Here is a 19,994-nt window from a genome sequence, read left to right on the forward strand (position 1 = left end):
TTAGGATAATATTCTTTTTAATGGCTGATCTTTTATCCCTTTCAGAATGTTCTTAGAAGCTGGGAAACATGTCCTTGTTGAGTACCCCATGGCTTTGTCTGCTAAGGCAGCCCATGAGCTCTGGGAGATGGCTGAGCAGAAAGGTAACACATTTGTTCTCAAGAGCATAAGCAGTTTTACCTGTTGGGTAGCACCAAAAGCACTAACTCAAAGGCAAGTCTCCAGCCTACTTTTGGTCATCACATGCAAGGGAGTATGACTGTCTCAGATGTGCCAGTCTAGGACTTGTGCCAACAGGGGAACAAACACACAAATGTAAATGCTAGGAGTAAGATATCTTTGCCTTCACAAAAACTCTAGCCTCTATTTGTGACACTTAGAATGCAGTTAAAGAGGAAAACTTCTGTCACTGTGATAGTGAAGCACTTGATGAGTGCAGCTATTGAACTTGTGCAATTCTCTGTCCTCTCTCTCCCTGGAAATGAAACTGCAGACAGCTCTCCCAGCTTCTAGCATTTGTGAAGTGCTGGCCACACACAGCTGCTCATGCTACTGTAGGCCAGCAAGGCATTCCTGTCTGAAAGACAGCTTGTCCATAAGGAAAATCTCCTTATTTCCAGAAAGTGTGTTGTCCCATCCCAGTGGTACAAAGGGTCAGAAGCTGGCGGTTCAGCTGGGGCCAGTGGGGATGAATGGGACTACAAGGGGAAGAGCAGTGCTGGGCAGAAGCAGAGTGCAAATCATTTGGACAAGCTGCACTTTTTATACCACTGCTTCTTAAAGATCTCCTTTATGACTTTTGTCCTAAAACACTGGAGGTGTAGGATTTCTGCTTTGCTGTTTCCCTGTACCAACACCAGTTACTGCCTTGTTCCTCACCAAATGGTTTCCCATTGAGCAGAATTTATTGCTCTTTTTTTGAAGCAGCAGCAGTTACTGTCAGCAGCCTACAATGATTCTCCTGGAAATCGTCCAGAAAAACACATACTGAATGAAGGACACATTTAACTTGTATTGGATAACCTCTATTTCAAAGTAGCCCAATTCATTGCAGTTGGAGGGAGGTATTCCTTAACATATTGTTCCAATCTGAGTCTGAGCATTATGCTGTTTTTCTCCTTCCTTTTTCTTTCCTACTGCCGTGTGAGGAAAAATGCAGAACCAGGAAATGTGAGGGGAAAGAGGCCAAGAATTAATCCATCCTTTACTCTGAAGACTCAAGTTTCAGCCTTAGCTGGGTGCTGGCTTTCATTACAGAGTTTCTTTTAAACGTAGTGGCTGCTGTTCCTGCAGTCTCTATATTTGTTGTTTCCTGAAAATCCTTAACCCAAATTGATACTTCAGTTCAGGGCCCATGTTTCCATGTTTGATTTTCTTCCTGACATCACTTTGTGAGCCGTGCATGAATATTTCTGTGTGAGTTCCCACTGGTGGCTAGTGAAGCCTTTACTATTTAGACATGACTTTGATTCACACGGAAAACTTTTATTTAATCTGTCTTGATTTTTTTTTTGTGGTTTTTGTCTTGTTTTGTTATTTGAATGGCAGGTAAAGTACTCCATGTGGAGCATATTGAACTTCTTACTGAAGAGTACAAGCAGCTGAAAAAAGAGGTGGCTGGGAAAGACCTGGTGAAGGGAACATTGCATTTCACAGGTCAGTAGCTCTGAAGAAATCAAAAGTCCATCTGGATTTGCTCCCCAGGGATAGCAGTGCTGCCAGACTTCATTCAGTCCTTTCACACAGGAGTGTCTATAAACTGAATAGAGACACAGGTACTGGTTCTGGATAATTCCCTTGTTGAATCCACATACACCCCTTCTGTCCTCAACATGTCCTGAAGGGTTTGTTGTATATGTACTTTGTGCAGCCCTCTCTGCCACAGCTTGTCAACTGATCCATTTCAACATTAAATGTGTTTGACTTTCCTACTCAGTCCATCCACTGACCTTTCTACACCCTGATCTTTAAACCTGCAACACTGCACTTTCTTCATCCTTTCCTATGCAGAAGACATTATTCTATTTCCTGTTCCTCAAGACTTTCTATTCCACCAGGTAGTGTCCTTGATGAAAACAAATCAGGATTCCCAGCTTTCAGTGGAATTGCCCGTCTGACATGGTTAATTGACCTCTTTGGAGACCTCACTGTTACCTCTGCCACCAGAGAGAAGCAGAAGGATAAGAATTATTCCAGAATGACTGTTCACTTTCAGACGGCAAACAAGAAGTGAGTAGTGTCTGTGGCAGCACGTGAGCCAGGCTCATCATCTGCAGGACTCTGCCTGCAGGAGTTCTGCATTCTCTTCTCCTCTTGTGGAAACAGAATGCGTGGAGGCTGGCATGAAAGTGTACATGTCTTTTAAAGATGCATTTTATAATACTGAGTTTGATCTCCCTTTTATTATGCGGTGACAATATCCTTCCTATCAATTAGGATATTTTAATAGCTTTGCTAAAAAATGGTATATTATAACTATGAAGTAAGTCACCAGTATTTCATTCTGTCGCTTGACTACTCAGCTTGGTTCAGAGAGTGGTGGAAACTCTCAGGTTTGGTCATTCTGGGCCATCTGTGCAAAGTTCATGTCCTTTCAAATAAGTTGAAGTTACTTACAACATCCGTTTAAAGCAACCAGATACAATTTGAGAATTATCTGATATGAAAAGGTAGAGAGAAATTATCCAGTGGTGATGGAACCCCTTGTTTGTTTTTTTGATTTTTTTTTTGATTGCAGGTATGCTGATAGACCTCTTAAAAAGCCCAAACCTAACCCAGCATTTTAGATACATATGTAGTTAAAGTAGTAGCCTGAAGGACTAGCTATTTGGGGAGTGAATAATCAGGGCTCCTTTAAACTCTTAACTTCTCCACAGGTCTGGTTAAGCACTTCATCAGCCACTCTACAAACCCCCTTGCAGTTTATTGTGGGATTATCATCTTGTCTTAGCAATCTTCCTCTCTCTTTAAATAAAACAGCATTTCCAATTCCTTTTGAAATGCACTTGTGAGAGGACAGAACTCTGTATACAAGCTCTGTTTACCCTCTTAGCAATTTGCTAGTAACATAAGTAGCTGTGAAGATCTAGATAGGGTGAGATTTTGAATTAAATCCAGCAGATGGAACTAGCGGGTGGTTTAAATATTTCCCTGGCTGTCCTGTCTCCTGGGTAGTCCTTGGCTGCTATGTATGATATTTGCTGGATACAGAACTGGTTCTGGATTACTTTTTTTTTCCCTGCTCCTCAGCACTAACCAATATTTTCTTCTCTTGGGCACTACTATTTGTATGGACCAGTGTTTTATCACCATAAGTGTTTTAATAACTTTAGGGACAGTCAGTTTTATGCCCCTGGGATAATTTAGGGTGGGTGGAAAATTACATAGCGTTCCTGTATTGTGTTCAGTGCTGGGGCCATATTTCCTGCTGACCTTCCCCCACTGACGTCAGGGGAGTTACTGCAGTAGAGAATTTGGCCCACGCTCTGTCAAGTGAAGTTATGGCCCAGCAGTATTGGTGGTGGTGTTACAGATCTAATTTTCCAAACCTTTATTTTGCTGAAGGATGGGAAAGGTCTGTACCTTTCATGAGAGCTACCCCATCCTTTTTTGAAGGACACGATACAGTAACCTTGAGAAATCGGATTAATTCATCCTATTTTCTGCCTTGGAAAATACAGCAGGTGCAGAATGCAGGAGCCTGTGTTCTGCTTATTAAGCAGGGATTTGTGTAAAGGGTATAGTCTGTCTCCAGTGCACAGCCCACCCTCGCTGCTTGTCTGGCTCTGGGTGGATTTTGGAGGTGTGTGTTAATGCCTGCACCCAGCTATTTGAGAGATGACCTCTGCCTCTGTTGTGTGTCCAAGACAGCTGAGCTGACAGCCTCTCTGTGATGCAACATTGAGCAATCCAGGAAGAGCCAAACCTCTACTGACAGCATGTCTGATTTGGGACTGCAGTTCCTGTCCCAGGATTACAAAGCTTGGATTCAGTAAATGTCAGAAATCAATTTTTAGTGCAAGCTGGAGAGATAATGATTTGGGCAGCATTTCTTTTAATGTTAACTAGGGATAGGGTCCAATTGTCTAATTCTTATCCAAGCTAAGGGAGCCTCTCATTGATTTAACAATAAATTAAAAATACTGGCATTTTCAAAGAGTTAAAAGGAAAATGTTTAAAAGAAGTTGAAGACATTTCCTAAACATATACTGACAAGAAACATTTGAAGTTATGTTTTTATGGAGAGCTAAGCTTACAGAGTCTAATAAAATATCTTCAAATTGAACATTCATAGAAAATTTTAAGCTGAGTGGACCCAGAATTCCTTCAAGCATGAAACCAGCTCAATTCCTCTGGCAGTACAAAGAGTGTTGTCTTCATATTGGTTTGTTGAGCTGTTGCAGTCCAGCGAGGTTCACTCATTATTTGAGGAAAAGGGAATTAGAAAAGTAAAAGTCTTTTTCAGTGTAGCTGAGAAAATGCTATTAGTTCACATTTTGGAAAGACAAAATGGCCATAGAAAGTCAGGGAGTTTTCTTTGCTGCAGACTGTTTGCTTTGCAGTCAGTATAAAGGTGGTTTGTTAGTGCTTGATTAAATTTTCTTCTTCTTTAACTACCCAACATATGTAACCCAGCTTTATTCAGATATCAAAAACGTTGGATTTGTTGCTTGTAAGTAACTCTCCTAACACTTCTAAATAACTGAATGTATCTGTAGCTAGATAATACTTTGATACACATCTTTAATGAAAGTGGGTAAATTGTCTATGAAAAAAGCTACAGCCCTTCACAATTTTCTGACATAAAATACAAATCTGTTTCTTAAGCCACAAAATTGCTTAAATAATGTGTGGGCTTGCAACATACTTATCTTTATAACAAAACAAGAGGCTTTTTCAGAGTAGAAGTTGTTAATTAAAAATTGATACATTTTGCTTACCAATCAAGTAGAATCAACCTCTCTTTGGGAATGTGACTGAAAATCCAATTGCAGAAGATGATAAATCTATTAGTAAATCCAACATTTTCCTCCTCACTGATCTAAATCAGTCATTTTAATCACTTGGAATAAATTCTGCCCGCTCTGCATGTTTGTGCTTCTGGTTCAGTGGCTTCCCAAGGTAGAGCAGAAGGCATACACTTGAGCCTGATCACTGGTGTGCATCTGCTCTGGATCACCCCAGGGAGGTGATCCTGCACTGACAGGGCCTGTTTTGGATCATATCAAGAGCTCTTTGCTATTACATGATGGAAATCTTCACCTGTGCCTGCCCAGTGGTTTCTTCATGCCTACCCACCTGAGATAAAGCAGCTTTGAGTAACAGTGGCCTGAACCTTTTGTGACTCTTTATTATCATAGGAATATAAAACCGGCTCTGTCAAGTCAGAGCAAAGCCCAGCTTGCTCAGCAGCCTGCCTCTGACCCAGATCAACGGCCTTTAGCTCAGGGAAAAGTAGGATGGGAACACGGGAAACACTGAGCAATACGCCCCCCAAACACCCTTCTGGCTTGCAGTGACATGTAGTCCTGGGACTTCCTAAAACACGTGGTGCCTTTGCATTTATTAGTCTTCTGAGATTTTTTTTTGGTGCATTCTTGCAGGCTGTGATTTGGCTATTTTTTCCCCCTCCAGTTGTTTCATTCTCTTCAATCAGGTTCATCTGGCCATGCTTAATTTGTAGGGGAAGTGGTGGAGATGTGGAAGTACAGGTGAGCAAAGAATAATTGATACAATGATGTAAATATAGAAACTGAATCCAAGAGCATAAAAGATGAGAGGTGCAGAACATTAAGCTGAGCACTCCGCAGAATGTGTTCAGGGCAGATTGACAAGGACTTTCTTTCCAGATCTAATGATACTGAAGATTTAATGGGCAGTACTTGGAGACAGAATTTATTCTTCCAGACTATTGATGCCTTCATAATTTGTGAGTGGCAGACTAAAGTAGGCCATAAAGGACTGTGGAAGGGCCATCAATAACCAAGTAAGAAAAATAATGTGCATCCTCTAAACACAGGCAGTAGTGAGTGCTGATGAATGAGCTGCAGAAAGGCAATGGTATGGCTCAGGCAGTTGACAAAAGACCAGGGAGGGAGCATTGTGACTGTGGCTGATGTTGAGGGCCATTCCTCAAAGGCATTGCAGTGTTGGGTCTAGGAGTCTGTCAAGACCCCCTGAAGTGGCACAGCATGTCCCATGGCTCCTTTCCCTCAGCTAAGAGGGGAAGTTGGGAAGGAAGGTGTGAGCTATGCAAGTCAATAGCCAATACCATCAGACTTGCTTTGGAGACTGTGCTATTGTGTTGGTGTAAGACAGGGCTCTGCTCTTTAAGATTAAAAAAAGGCCTGCTTGAGAGTCTGTGTAAGTATAATTTTTAGGATCAGCAAAATGCTCCCAGTGATGAGAATGAAACATTTTAAAAGTTCAGAGAGTATGGACACTTATGTCTGTGTCAGTGAATTTGTTCACTGGGGTTCAGCTCACATAGTAGCACCTGGGTTGTCATTATGTACCTGTGTGACTTAAATCTGTTCTTGCTGGAGGAATAACTAGACATTGAGAGCCTTTTGAGTTTAGCTGTGACTGAATTATGTACAAAATGTTTGGACCATTTAACTGCACTTTTCATCCAAGTTCACAAGCAAATAGCCCAAAAACTTCCCTCTTCCTTATGATGTTGATGTTATGATGTTGATGTTGCTTGCTTCACTTCATGCATAGGGAAAACAAAGCTGAACAGAGCTTAGATGGTGTGCTGAAAGTTATGGTATGAAACAGTGGCAGAGTTAAGACTATTACCCACTGTTGAGCTCTATAACCACAAGGCATGTTAGTCAGGACACATTGCCTTAATATGCAATAATTGATATTCAAAAATGGTGCATTTATTAGAGCATTTTCTGCAAATACAGAGAAAACTACCCAAACAAATTAGAATTGTTGGTTCAATTTCTTAATTAATACTTTTTCTCTGCTCCTTCACACTAGACCCTTGACTTGGATTGAAGAAAGAGGACCAGGGATGAGACGTGAAAAGAAAATCAACTTCTGTTTCACAAGTGGTTGCCTGGAGAACTTCCCTGAAGCCCCAAGGTCTTCCGTGGGCCTTTTCATGCAGGATCAGAACCTCTTTGCCAAGAAACTGCTGGGCCAGGTCTCCAAGGAGGAGCTGGCTGCTGAAAAATGGCGAATTTTGCAGTGTCTTGACCTTGCCGAGGTGATCCAACAGTACTGTGAGGAGCCAGAGAAAATCTATTCCTGAGACTGCTCTTAGGGAAGGAAGAACACGGCAGACAGAAAAGCTGTAGAGCTAGAACTCACTGTTGTCATCAAGCAGTTGCTATTTCTATTTCATTACCTTCTTTTTGACTACTTGTGATTCCTGGGCTCTCCAGGTGTTCTAGGAGAGTCTGGGCTATACCCTGTGCCTTCTGGTTTGCACCAGAGCAAAGCAATTCCCCTGCTCTGATGCATCCCTGTCCTTTCAGGTAGTTAGGAACCTAGCAACAGCAAGCTTTCCTGTGATTCAGCTGGGAATATCCCTGACAGTAGATCCTGCAGGACTGTAAATACTATATATAATTCTCTCTCCCAGGGTCCGTCCCCCCATTCCAGATATGTCTGGAAATGAACATGTCTCAATAGTATTCATGTACTATTTTTGAGAATGAAGTTCCAGTTCCGTTTTCCACCTCTTTAGTTGGAATACAGAACTTGTGCCACCACAGTCTTGACCTTTTCTTCCAATTGCCCTGAATAGTTCTGTGTGTTTGCTCTAATTAGTAGTCTTGCCTATTAGGTATTGGGAGGGGGGTGGTTTGTGTGCTTTTTGGGGTTTTTTGGGGTGGCTAGTTTTCACACTAGAGGTCAACTGTGGTCAAATTAAATCTGTATTTGTGTGAAACCAGAATAGAAGAAGAATCTTGTCTCTTGATAGAGAGATGTTGATTTCATTCAGTGTCTCTGGTGCCCTGTGCCAATGTAGAAATCTTTTCCCAGCAGAGATGAGAAACATGCATTTGAACTAATGCATTGCCTGCCTGCTCTCTACTGAACCTAAATATTTTTGGTTTTGTACTGGAAGCAGCATATTATTCTCCTTCATTTGTGTTCTAATTCAGTATGGGAGTGGATCATAGCAAAAAATAATAAATATTTTGCATTTAAGGAAAGAAAATCACTAATGCACTCCTGGAAACAGAGAAATTAATTGGGAACAATGATAAATTTAGAATAGCATTGTAGAAAACAAGCAATTTACAAATATATCCATGTGTTTATGTCGTGGTTCAACCCCAGCTGGCAACTAAGCACCAGGCAGCTGCTTGCTTATTGTACCTCAGTGGGATGGGGGAGAAAATCAGAAAGGTAATAGTGAGGGGGAAAAAAAGGTGAGTTGGAATAATGACAGTTTAACAGATAAAGCAAAAACTGCACGTGCAAGCAGAGCAAAAGAGGGAATTCATTCATTGCTTCTGATGGGCAGGCAGGTGTTCAGCCACTCCCAGGAAATCAGAGCTACATCACAGACCACAACTACCTGGGAAAACAGGTGCCATCACTCTGAATGTCCCCCCTTCATTCGCCTTCCCCAGCTTTATATGCCCTATGGTATGGAATATTGCTTTGTGGTCAGCTGTCCTGGCTGTGCCCACTCCCAAATTCTTGTGCACCCCCAGCCTACTTGCTGATAGGATGGGGTGAGAAGCAGGAAAGGCCTTGAGGCTGTACAAACACAGCTTAGCAATAACTAGAACATCCCTCTGTTATCAACATCCAGCAAAATCCAAAGCACAAGCCCCTGTTAGCTGCTCTGAATCAAATTAGCTCTACCCCAGCCAAAACCAGTCCAGGTTATAGCATATCACACCTGTGGGAATGGGTCTTTAGTATTTTTACTGTAGTCACAGGATCACATATGAAAGTATTATCAATTCCCTAAAGAAGCATTTTAGTTTTAGAAGCCTAAGTACTGCACAATGCTATTAGCAATTCCTCTGGTTGCCTTTTACTTTCTAATTACAGCATCTGCTGCTGCTGTATTAATATAGAAGCCAACTTCAGTCTGTGCAATTGTTCTTTCAAACCAAAATAGTATTTTTTTTTCTATTTTATCATTTGGGCAATTTTTTAATAATGGAGCATATTTGTTGTGAATGTATACATAATTGCAGCCAGTCAATATTGACAATTAAAAGTCTTCCTTTGGGTAAATGTTCATTCAGGAGTTGGATACAATTCAGTCTGCTGGAAACAAGAAAGAAAAATCTGTACAATTTTCTCCCAGATCAGTCAGATCTTAGCAATGACTGGAGCTTGATGTGTGAATGAATTCTGCATGTGGCATTTGTTTCAATCTACCCTGTCTGTTAAAATCAGTGAAAATTCTGGTGTTGCCTTCAGTGGATTGAGAGCCGTGTGAGTTGGCAGCAGATTTCTGCAGGCAGATGCTGTGCTTGTCCGCCCAAATGGATACCTTACTGAGCATTCACAGGGTGCTACTGTGTTGGATATGGCATGGGCAGGTCTGATGCTCTGTGAGGGAGAAAAGTGGATTTTTGGAAAAACACAAACAGTCCATCTGGGATTGGAATGAATTAGAATCTTCTGTGTGTGTCTGCTAGGTATGACAGTCAATGAAAGTTCTTGTTCCTTGATGAACTCCTGATCTGTGAATATGGGGTGAATGCCACTTGTTTACGTGCTAACTCATAATGGGTAGCTGGGGAGAGAGGGAAAAGGGAAAGGAGATTCATGCATCTCTAGGCATCAGAATTAGTCAGCACATCTCCCTGAGCATGCTCTGCAGTTGCTGGTGAGAGCAGTATTTCCCTAGGAAACAAATTCATGGGAGCTGTGTAGAGCAGCAGTATAATATTGTGCAGTGAATTGTCCTCTGGAGAAGCTTGCTCCTATAGAGAGCACCTGGGGAAATCAGCTGGTTAATTTGAGCTGGGGAAGGCAGATGCCTAGAGCTTGGATATCCCACACTCTCCTTCATTCCCCTCCCATTCCTTCCAGCTGACCTGCTTACCTACTACTGCCTGTCCTGCTCCTGGGAGCCTGCATCATTTAAATGGCTTTTCCTTCTGCCCTGTGAATTTGCCAAGGTACTGTGGTCGTTTGTATATGGGAGCTACTGGATGTCTAGTTCCAAATGTATGTATTGTTTAACCAGATGGTAAACTCACCAATAAAATACTGGAGCTCGAAATCATTCTTTTTTGTTCCGTTTGTCCTTCATTAGCAGTTCCCATTGCCTGTGCTGAAAGTGGCTCTGTTGCAACTGGTTTTTTTCCCCTTTTCACTCCTCAAGGCCTGTGAAATCCTGCCAGGGTCTACAGGCTGTGATAATATCCCAAAGACCTCAGCTGCCTCCTTCTGTTTCAAAGTTCTGAATGCAGGTGTGGTAGGATTTGTGACCTTACCTCACCTCATGAGCTCTCCCACAAAATTCCCGAACTCAGGCAATTTTAGAGATACAGAGGTATGGAAAGGCAAGTGTAAGATGTGACATGAGCAGTTACTATATTCCTTTCTTTAGATACAGCTGATTTTCTACTCAATCTGCTGGAAATCACCCTACTCCTGTGGAACACTCTAGGAATTCCTTTGCAGGAACCTTGTTAACTGCCTGGTGCTGTGAGTTTTCCTGGAAAGTGCTATGATGCACAATGCTCCCACATGGAGGAGAGATGTTCCTTTCCTGACAGAGACTGAAGATTGACTCTGGCAGATGAGAGGTGTGGAATGCTGAGACCTGGAAAAAGTGGTTTGGTCCAAAGCCCTTCTCAGAGGGCTAGAGGTCATGGGAATGGAAAATTTCCAAAAAGCAAAGAAACCAGATATTGGTATGAGGAGCTGGAAAGCTGTGCAAGAAGTTCTGGCTGAGATGGAGAGATGAGTATCATTCTGGGATCAACCTGAGAACTTGTTCTGTGGGTCCTGGGAACAGGGTCTGACTTACCTTTGTTATTGCTTAGGGTTATCAGGAACAGTACAGGAGCATGGGAGGTGGGATCAGGGGGAGGACAGAGAGTACCAGGGGACCCCACAGGAGCTGCTTGAGCTGGGATTATTTATGAGGACGATGTCACTGGAACCTTCCCCTGAGCAGATCAGACGGACAAGGATAGGGGAAGGCAAGGGCTGGCAGCTGTGCACAGTGGGACTGCTTTTCAAATGGTCCTACTGCATCAAAACCAGTTTTTTAAAAATGAGTAGCAGGTGCAGAATGGCATCTGAGCAAAACTGCAGGGCTGAGTTGGGATTGCAGCTCCTCCAGCAGTTTGCAGAGGGGTCACGGTGATAAAGACCAAACTGTACATCTATTTTCAGCTGTCATTCAAGATGTTGGACTCCTTCAGGTGGGCAGTATGATCCAGGGCCTTGGACATCCTCCCAGTTTGCCAGTGAGTGATGCACCAAAGGGAAACTGGCAGCACTCTCTGCTGATGTAATTCATGCAATAGCACTTACTGCTCCCCAAGGCATGTGATGTGCTCTGTGCAACAGTAATAAAACACAACACCAGGAAGCTAAGGATCTCCAGTAAAATAATAACTCCAGGTTTTTGACAGAGATAGAGAGATATTGGTTAGCTTTAAGTGCTGTAAGCTGCTATTTGTAGAGGCTGAATTAAATAAAGTTACAGGACTCTGTTGGGAAACCCATGAGAATTTTTGTTTAAAGAAGGGATGTAGCAGAGGTATTATCAGTAGCAGACTTCATCCCTAATCCAGAAGAACCAAGCCCTGAGATGGGAAGACAGAAGATGTCCATGCAGTACAATTTGGTTCAATACAAAACACTGGAGCCAGCTCTGGCCGAGCTACATGAGCTGGCTTGCGATGTAATTTCATCTGACCAGATGTGCACAGCTTCTCAGCAGAGCTGGGTGGCCCAAATGGAGCACTGGGCTAACTCACCAGGCCAGGGAAACACACCCACAGCTCAGCCTGAAACACCCCTTTGGCTCCTGGCCTTAGCAGCATCAGCACTAACTTCCTCCAGTTTACACTTTTGGGCTGCAAAGGGAACCGAAACACAGCTCCCAGCCTGTGCTTTCTGCTTTCTTGCTGACCCAACCTGATTAAAACAGACAGTTTTTCTCTCACCCTTGAACATGACATAAGTGACAGGGCTGCTGCATTGTGATGGCACCAAAGCTGCAGGGACCATTGTGTTACCAGTTACAAAGTCCCAGGTTTAGTGCTTGGCTTCCACATCTTGGCAATAAACACATCTTACTAGAGCACAGCTCCATGCAGGTCAATAAGCAGAGAAATTTAAAACTAATAATTTAAATAAAATTACCATCATCAGAAGCTCTGAATAGTAGCCTGCAGAAATGCATGCTAGAACTTATAAAGATAAATATGTCCTGATCTAATAAAAATCACTTCATCTAGGTTACTATTTCAAAAAGCTTTTCTAAAACTTCTTACTCAGGTAATTTTAGATCATGTTATGTGTGAGTTGACTTTCTGATTAGTTGCTGCTGCTGTTACAACCTGCCTTCTGGAGTTCTTATTTACCACACCTGGTGTAATGTGCCATCCTGCCTGACCTCCAGTGAGTTATCCCTTTTCCCTGATAAAAGTCAACCTACAAAGAACCCTGTAACAGGTCTCTAAAACAGCTAGATTGCCTCAAGACAGTGAATAAGTAATTAACAAATTATGGCTTTCTGATGTTCTGTGCATGGGTGTTATTTGAGTAACAAATAAGTAAAAGTAATTTTAAAATGTTAAGTTAATCATTAGCAGAAAATCAAGACGAGCTTGACAGATTAACAATAATAACAGTACAAGAACAATAATAATGTTAATAATAACAATACCAATAATATTGTCTGAAATAATGTCCCTTTGTGAATATTCTGTCTTTTGGGAGCTCTAAAACACCCCAGAAACAGATTGGATATAGCTCTGTATTAGTAGAAGGTAGTGAGTAAACCATTAGCTCTTCCTTTTTCTTACATAATTCAAATGTTGTCTGCAATTCAAATATAGTTCTAATAAAAATAGTCTCTTCCAATAATTTGGAAAGCAGTGCTCTGGTAGCATTTGGGTTTTTTATTTGATGCCAGGATTTATTGCTGGTGTCCCAGTCTGAGTAGGCAGCAGTATCCTCCTCCTGTGTGACACTTCAAGGGGCTGTTTATATCTCTTGTCTCTCTCTTCCTCTCATCTACATCAAGGGCTCCACCACCTTTTAGAAACTATGCAATTCCCTTGTAAGTTGTCGTCTCTTCCTTTATTCTGGCCCTTATTATAAGCAGTACTTGTAGATAATATGGCTTTGCAAAGACTTGGTGAGTTTTTAAATTAATCAGTATCCCTTCTCTCAGTTCCCTCTGATGTGAGTTTTCATTTTATGAATTCCACCACTGGTGGATTTGTTATAGAGTTCAGCAGTTTTAAGCCTTTTCTTTCTAGTACTGAAACAAAATACACATTTATTATAGAAAAGCCCTGGATGCTGACATTATTCTGTCATTAATATTGCATTTTTGCATATGGGGACTGTTTTAATTACTAATTTTGTTCACATAGACCGTGTTCATGTTTAGACCTTTTCTTTTACTATGCTGAAACCTATTTGTCTCCAGACTTCAAAAGTTATAGAAATTTCTTTAAGAACTGTTAAGATGGAGAGTTACAAATGACTTATCAGCATCTTTATCTTATTTTGACCTATGGTAAAATCCAAACTATCTTTGCTCCTGTTTCTACCTGTATGGCTTGATCTTGCCTGCTAGTCCAGCTGCACTGAACTCAGGCAGGATGGATTTATCTGTGGGTCTTTGTGCACACCTTGCCTCTCACCAGGCATGCTTTTTGCTTTGCACAGTGCAATCCACCTCTGCTGCAAACCTGCTGTGTTCTAAGGTTTGCTTCTCTTGTAATAGCATATCCTGCTGTTGTACCCTCACCTCTCTGGGCTCATGAGACTGTTGCTCATATCTGCTTTATTACAGATACCTGTTTTATTACATGAGCATGTAGGTCATAACTGCACACCAGAGCACTCCTGTGTGCTGTTTATATCTTGTTTCTCTGTATTAAATTGTCAGCCATTAGAGCTTTCTCTACATTTGCTTTTGAGCTTGATTTTATTAGGAGCTCATCTTTCAGTCTGTCATCGCAGCCTGCCAAGGCACAGTCATTGTCAGCTGTAGCCAGGTTACATGCACATGAATCATTTTGGACTGTCCTTGATTTCACTCATCAGAGTGAAAATAATGGGCTTTGTATAGCTCAAGTGGACTCAACCTTTTTTTTCCATTCTATGCCTTAATTTTGTTGCTTCCAAATCCTTTTGCAGGATGCTCTCAGAAATTCAAAGTTCTCAGAAATTCAGCCCTGCACATGGCAGAGTGTAGCTGTGGTATTTTAGGGTGCGATTTGGCACACATTTATTTGGGCAGGACCACCAAGCACCACTGCTTGTCCCTGCCAAGCTGCCTCTATGCAACTGTGGTGCTTTCATCTTCTACTGCTTTACCTGTTGAGGTTCCTCCAGGTGTGCTGTGCTGCTGCAGTATTTGCCCTTTTCCAGTATTTGAAGGTGTGGCCCTGAGGTGTTTAGCAAGAGGATCAACAGAGGGCTGTGAAGAAAGGAACGGGAAGCAGTAATTCTCCACCCAAAATCTGGCCAACAGTGGGAGAGATGGAGCCTGTTGTGGAGGGAGGAGGGTCACCAGTCACCACTTCAACAGCACCCCCACAACAAGGTAGAAAGGTGGACTCACATTCCAAGCTCTTGATCTCCTCCTTGATGTCCCACCAGAAGTGGTTTCAAAGGGGCCAAGTGCCTGTGAAGGTGGTTGACACCAGTCACAAGGAAAAACTTGGTAGAGGAAGGATCCCTTTGTTTCTTACCTTGTACACGCCTTCCTCAAATATACCTTGCTTTCTTTTGAATTGTAGCAAAGAGTCATTTCTTTTAGCATCTGTTTCAAGAGGCTCCTTCTTACCAGCCCACAGCACCATCTGGGTTTTGGAAAGGAGGGGAGATAGGAGAGCAGCACAAAGTAAGGTCCAGCACCATGCCTGCCTGTTGGTGCTCTGTGTGAGAGCTGTGCTTCACTATGAGAGCAAGGAGTGATGGAGGAAACCCACCCAGGAGCAGGGTGGGTTTCACCTGGACACTCTGCCCTCTTTTTCTGCCTGCTAAGTTCCTATTGTGTGATCTGCAGTAGTAAGGGCTTGTCCCATGGCTTTGGAAATCCTGGAGTGGACAACTTAGGAATTTCCACATGGGGGGAAGCTGTGGACACAGTATAGGATTGGGCTGATCACAGTCAATTTGGCTTCTTCTTATCACCCTTTGAAGAGCAGGATTTGTACCTTCTCTTTCTCATAGCTCTGCTAAAGTCACCTTCTGAAGGAAGCAGCGACGCCTTGACTGCCATGCTGCTGCCTCAGGAAAGTCCAACAATCTACCAGCTCCCTTGGGGAAGCATTGGAAGTTGATCTGTAGCATCATGAATATGACAAAGTAGCGAATGTAAACCTCACTATTTTCTCACTCCATTGTATGTAGACCTCTCTCTCTCTTCACGAGTATTTTGTACATTCAAGTTGCCAGCCCCAGAACAAAGGTGGTCCCAGTGGTTCCAGAAAGTGATGAGTTGCTACAATAGAGATGTATGGGAAAAGGATAAAAAAGTGAAAACTAAATAATTCCAATAAAGCAAAGGTAGGGGAATTTTTACCTCTATTCTTAGTCACCTTCTTAAGATACTCTACAGGGTTCATCTGTCCTCTGCTTATGCAGCTGAAAGGATTTTTTTCTGCATTCATATTCAGTTTGCAACAGCTTATAAGAAGATGTCACTCGCAATGGTCTGGTCCCTGAGTATGTTCAGGATTGTTTATTAGGCAGAAAACTGCAGTAAATCATAGTCAGGCAGCTATTACTGGCTGTGTGATATCTTGCTATTAATGCAGCTCTGATCTCTTGGAAATTCAGGACACAAACTAACTTATATCAACAACTCAGACTCAGTCCTGTGAACATATCCCACTGATTCTTAATGCATTAAATAATCACAGTTTAATCTGCCTGTCTGATTTTGGCTATTCATGTCAGGGAACAGATTTGTTTTAAACGATGTCTTGCAGCTATTTTCTTTTTGACTGTTCAGTTTATTCAGACTAAAGCAAACAGTTTTCACATAGTGAAAACCTCACATAGGAATCCTTAACTGTGCAAAAAGAATACAAAGGGTAACAACGTAAAAATGTACTATATCTCACCCATTTTCTTCAAAATGCAAAACAACAGAGACCCTCTTGATTTGGTACTTGTCTATCTGAGTTCCTTCTAAGACCTGCTCAGAGAAGTTATGCCATTAACCTGTGACAGCAAAAAAGAAAAGCAAAGCTGGAGGAACATCTGTTGATTGGAGGTGCAACAAAATTGGTCCCAGCAGCACCAAGGAGTGGGATTTATTCAAGGGAGGTGTTCAGTGGTAGCGTGTGGATGCAGCAGTGGAATCATGTCATTTGTCTGGCTGTCACAAAGTAAACACACAGCGAATAAAGGCCAACCTGAGCACGTCTGGGGCAGAGATGGCAAGAGTGTAATTCCATTTTGTGGCGCCAGAATGGATTTTTCCAGACTGGAAGAAAGCAGAATTTCTGACCAATTTTTGCAGACTTGGAAAGTGAGTTTGAATAGTGACTGAGATCTCTAAACTGCAAAGTAACACTTTGCCTCATTTACAACAGATCTGCATTTTTTCTTCTTTTTCTCAGATCACTCTAAGTCAGGCAGAACAAACATCTCACAGGACAGGTTTTTTGCCTTTCAATGTAGACTTTATGACTGTCAGGAAAACATTCTTATTAAATGAAACAGAAAATAGAAAAAAAGCTCTATTTGGAAATTGAAAAGTGCATTTCCAGGATTGAGAAACATCATGTGAGATGTCATTTTTTCAAGGCATCTGGATATATGAGTTTCGGGGGTGGCAGACAAAAATAGTTCAAAAAACTAGAGTCAGATTTTAAATTGAAAAAAAACCCCTAAACACAACAAAGATGTAGAACTGAAATTTGGCTAAAATTACATTTGCAATTAAAATGCAATGTCTGTAGTTTATGTAAGTAAAATAAAATAATGTGATAAAATCAACAAAAAAAAAAAGCAATGCATATTTTCCACCTAAGTTTAAGATAAAGTTACTGAACTGGGGAAAGCTCTTGGCAAAATGACTAGGTCCAGAATTTTCTGAATTAGTAAAATAGATTTCTATAGCCCTAACTTCTCACAGAATGCTTTGTTCTGTATTTATTTCAGTACAGTTTCCTCTAAACAATGACTAAGCAGTAACTAACAAACAGGCTAGAGGTTTAAAAAGCAGAAATACTTGCTTGGTTCTTTAGGTCTGGGCTTACAAACACAGTTTTATGTTACTGCTCTTATAAATTAGAATAGTCCACATGCCATCCAAAGCAAATCACAAGTGAAATATTGATAGCTCAGATAGCTCAGTAAATAAAAAATGGCATTTATTCTAAAATAATAAAATGCTATCAATGGGAATCCGAGCAGATACACTGTAGGTGTATGAACATTCCTCGTATTCTATCTTCCAGAGTAACAGACAATAAATAAAAGTGAAATGTAAGTTTTACACAAAAGTTATTTGTGTTTTTGTCAGTGGTTCTCCATTGATGCAGTTTAATTCTGGTTTCAAAAGTAGGTACAAAGTACATATTCAACAGGTTTAAAACCTGCTATTTACATTGAAGTGATTTGCCTTACTTAATTAAATCCAAATTTTCAGATATCAATATCTGATACTTTCAGATATCAGTTTTGATATCAATTTTTATATCAATATATGATTAATTTGTAGTTTGATCAATATATATATAAATTATATAATCTTTTAAGTTCCCTGACAACTCAAACCATTCTATGATAGTTGCCTGTCATGTGTCTAGTATCTAACTGAAATTTGTTCGTTTACAGCTATGCAAAGAGATGGAAAATTCTTCAGAAGAGTCACCTCAGTGATAGCCCAAACTCTGAATTTTGGCCCCATCATATTTTCCCCTGTGTCCCTAATCCCAAAGTGAGATACTGGAGTCTTGGTGTATTTGGGATATTTCCACTGCTTCCAGAGAAGTTGTAGAGCTTTTAGAGGTTTTGTGCAAGATGTCCACACAGCCAACACATGGAAAGACTTACCTGGAGAAAATGAATGCATCCTGCCCGGTATGAAAGAAAGGCACCATCAGAGATGAAACATAACTTTGGTCTATTCCCTCTTAACCAAGCTGGCAATTACTTCAAGGTTCCTTCAGCTCTACAGGGCAGTCGTCTTGATGAAAACCAGAACTGAGACATGATAATTAATCTGGCACTGGCGAGTGTGGCAGCAGCTCTCTGGTCCCAGAGAGCAACAGACAACTTTCCCACGTATTGTGCTGGAAAAGTCTGCGAGAGGATCAGAGAAAAGAATGAGAAACAATTCTTAACTTGCTGCATTGTGAACATGTGGAATGTGTTATGGAGATTTATTTGCCAAAGGGTGGTTTCTTAATTGGCCAATGGTGATGGTGTTTGGATTGGAGAAGAAGTTAGGTCCACCTGTAGTGAGATAGGATATAAAAGAGCAATGAGTTTCTTAATAAGGATTCTTGATTGGCCTTCTGTGAATCATGGAGTCTAGGTAATAAGTACTCCATTCACAGGAGTCTATGGTCTATGTTTAGGGACCATTGCTGTGACAGGTGAGGAGCTGAGTGTGGAGCTGCACAGTGAGGTGTTTATGTGGCTGGCTTTGACTGCAGTTGAGGTCCAGGTTTATGCAGCGGGAAATGTAGAGAGTAAGTGAAGGGTTTACTTTTGTAGACTGGGAAACTGCAGTTATTATTCTTTTTCTGAAGGAGTTGCTGTTCTTGAAGTATGACAACTTTCCTTTTGCTCACCTGATGGAGGAGAGGAGGAGCCAAGCAGTGAGCATGGCCAGGATATGGGGAAGGCTTAGGCTCCTTCACAGCCTCTTTCTAGTTCTGATGGTAATCAATAGAAACGTTAGCTAAAACTTAGCAGAGCAAAGGGATGTAAAACTGTTTCCTGCCTTTGTCACCCAGGCCAAGCAAAAGTGGAAAGCAGGGGGACTATTCATCATGTTTTGGAAACCGGCAGTACATGCTTTTAAATATATAAGCAACCTATGTATTCATGCATGACTAAAGATAAATATCCTGTTAACCATATGTTTATATTCTGCTAGGTGACTGTGGCATCAAGGATTTCTAACTTTCCTGCCCTTCTGTTTCTCTGAGATCAAGCTGACTTTCATTCAGATGTCTGCCTCTTAACCCCACCTGCCAAGTGCTTCCCTCCTGGCCTGTCACTGCTTGACATCACCCCATGGCTTGTGTCCAGCTGTGCCCTCCCCTGTGGCTAACATGGGCCAGCTGCCACAGACTCCCTTCCATCCTAACACCCAGCAGCCAGCAGAGAACTTGGGAGCAGAAGAAAAGGTTTTCCATCTCTCCAGTCAGCCAGGTCAGGCCCAGGACATGTTTGGGTGCTCTCCTCTGAATGCTTGTGTAGTGAAGGAGCATTTCTTGTGCCAAGCTTCACTGAAGGGAAGGACAGAAAGCAAATCCTCTGAGACCTCTGAGAAAAATATTTCCTCTGTAGATTGGGGCTGGCTGGAGCTATGCAATACCTTCTGAATGGTTTGTAATGTGTTAGATGTAGGCGTGGTACTGGCTTACCTGTAGTTCCTCATACTTGTGGTTTTGTGCTGGGTTAAATAAAGAAGCCTCAGCTGTCACACACATCCTTTTTATGAAAAATCCTTTCTTAGGATTTTTACTGCTGAAGCTGAGAAATTTCAGCAACGAGATGTAAACAATGGTTATCTGCTGCTGTGGAATGCAACAAGTCTGTCTGGATTGGCCCATCTTAGATGTTTATAATTAATGGCCAATCAAGAGCTGAGATCTCTCGGACAG

At 41.7% G+C, this 19,994-nt stretch overlaps 1 protein-coding gene across 2 annotated transcripts in view; it reads left to right on the forward strand.

The window, feature by feature from the left end:
- BLVRA (biliverdin reductase A) overlaps nt 1–10,207 on the forward strand; it is a 29,666-nt gene extending 19,459 nt beyond the window's left edge. For both annotated transcript variants that reach the window (XM_030943762.1, XM_030943763.1), the window contains 4 exons: nt 46–143; nt 1,549–1,656; nt 2,058–2,229; nt 6,991–10,207. In XM_030943762.1, the coding sequence (XP_030799622.1) occupies nt 46–143; nt 1,549–1,656; nt 2,058–2,229; nt 6,991–7,264 (652 nt within the window). In that variant the 3' untranslated portion in view covers nt 7,265–10,207. The remainder of the gene's footprint in view (nt 1–45; nt 144–1,548; nt 1,657–2,057; nt 2,230–6,990) is intronic.
- The last annotated feature ends 9,787 nt before the right edge of the window (nt 10,208–19,994 follow it).

Source organism: Camarhynchus parvulus, chromosome 2 (assembly GCF_901933205.1).
Source record: "Camarhynchus parvulus chromosome 2, STF_HiC, whole genome shotgun sequence".
Classification (NCBI taxonomy): Eukaryota; Metazoa; Chordata; class Aves; order Passeriformes; family Thraupidae; genus Camarhynchus; species Camarhynchus parvulus.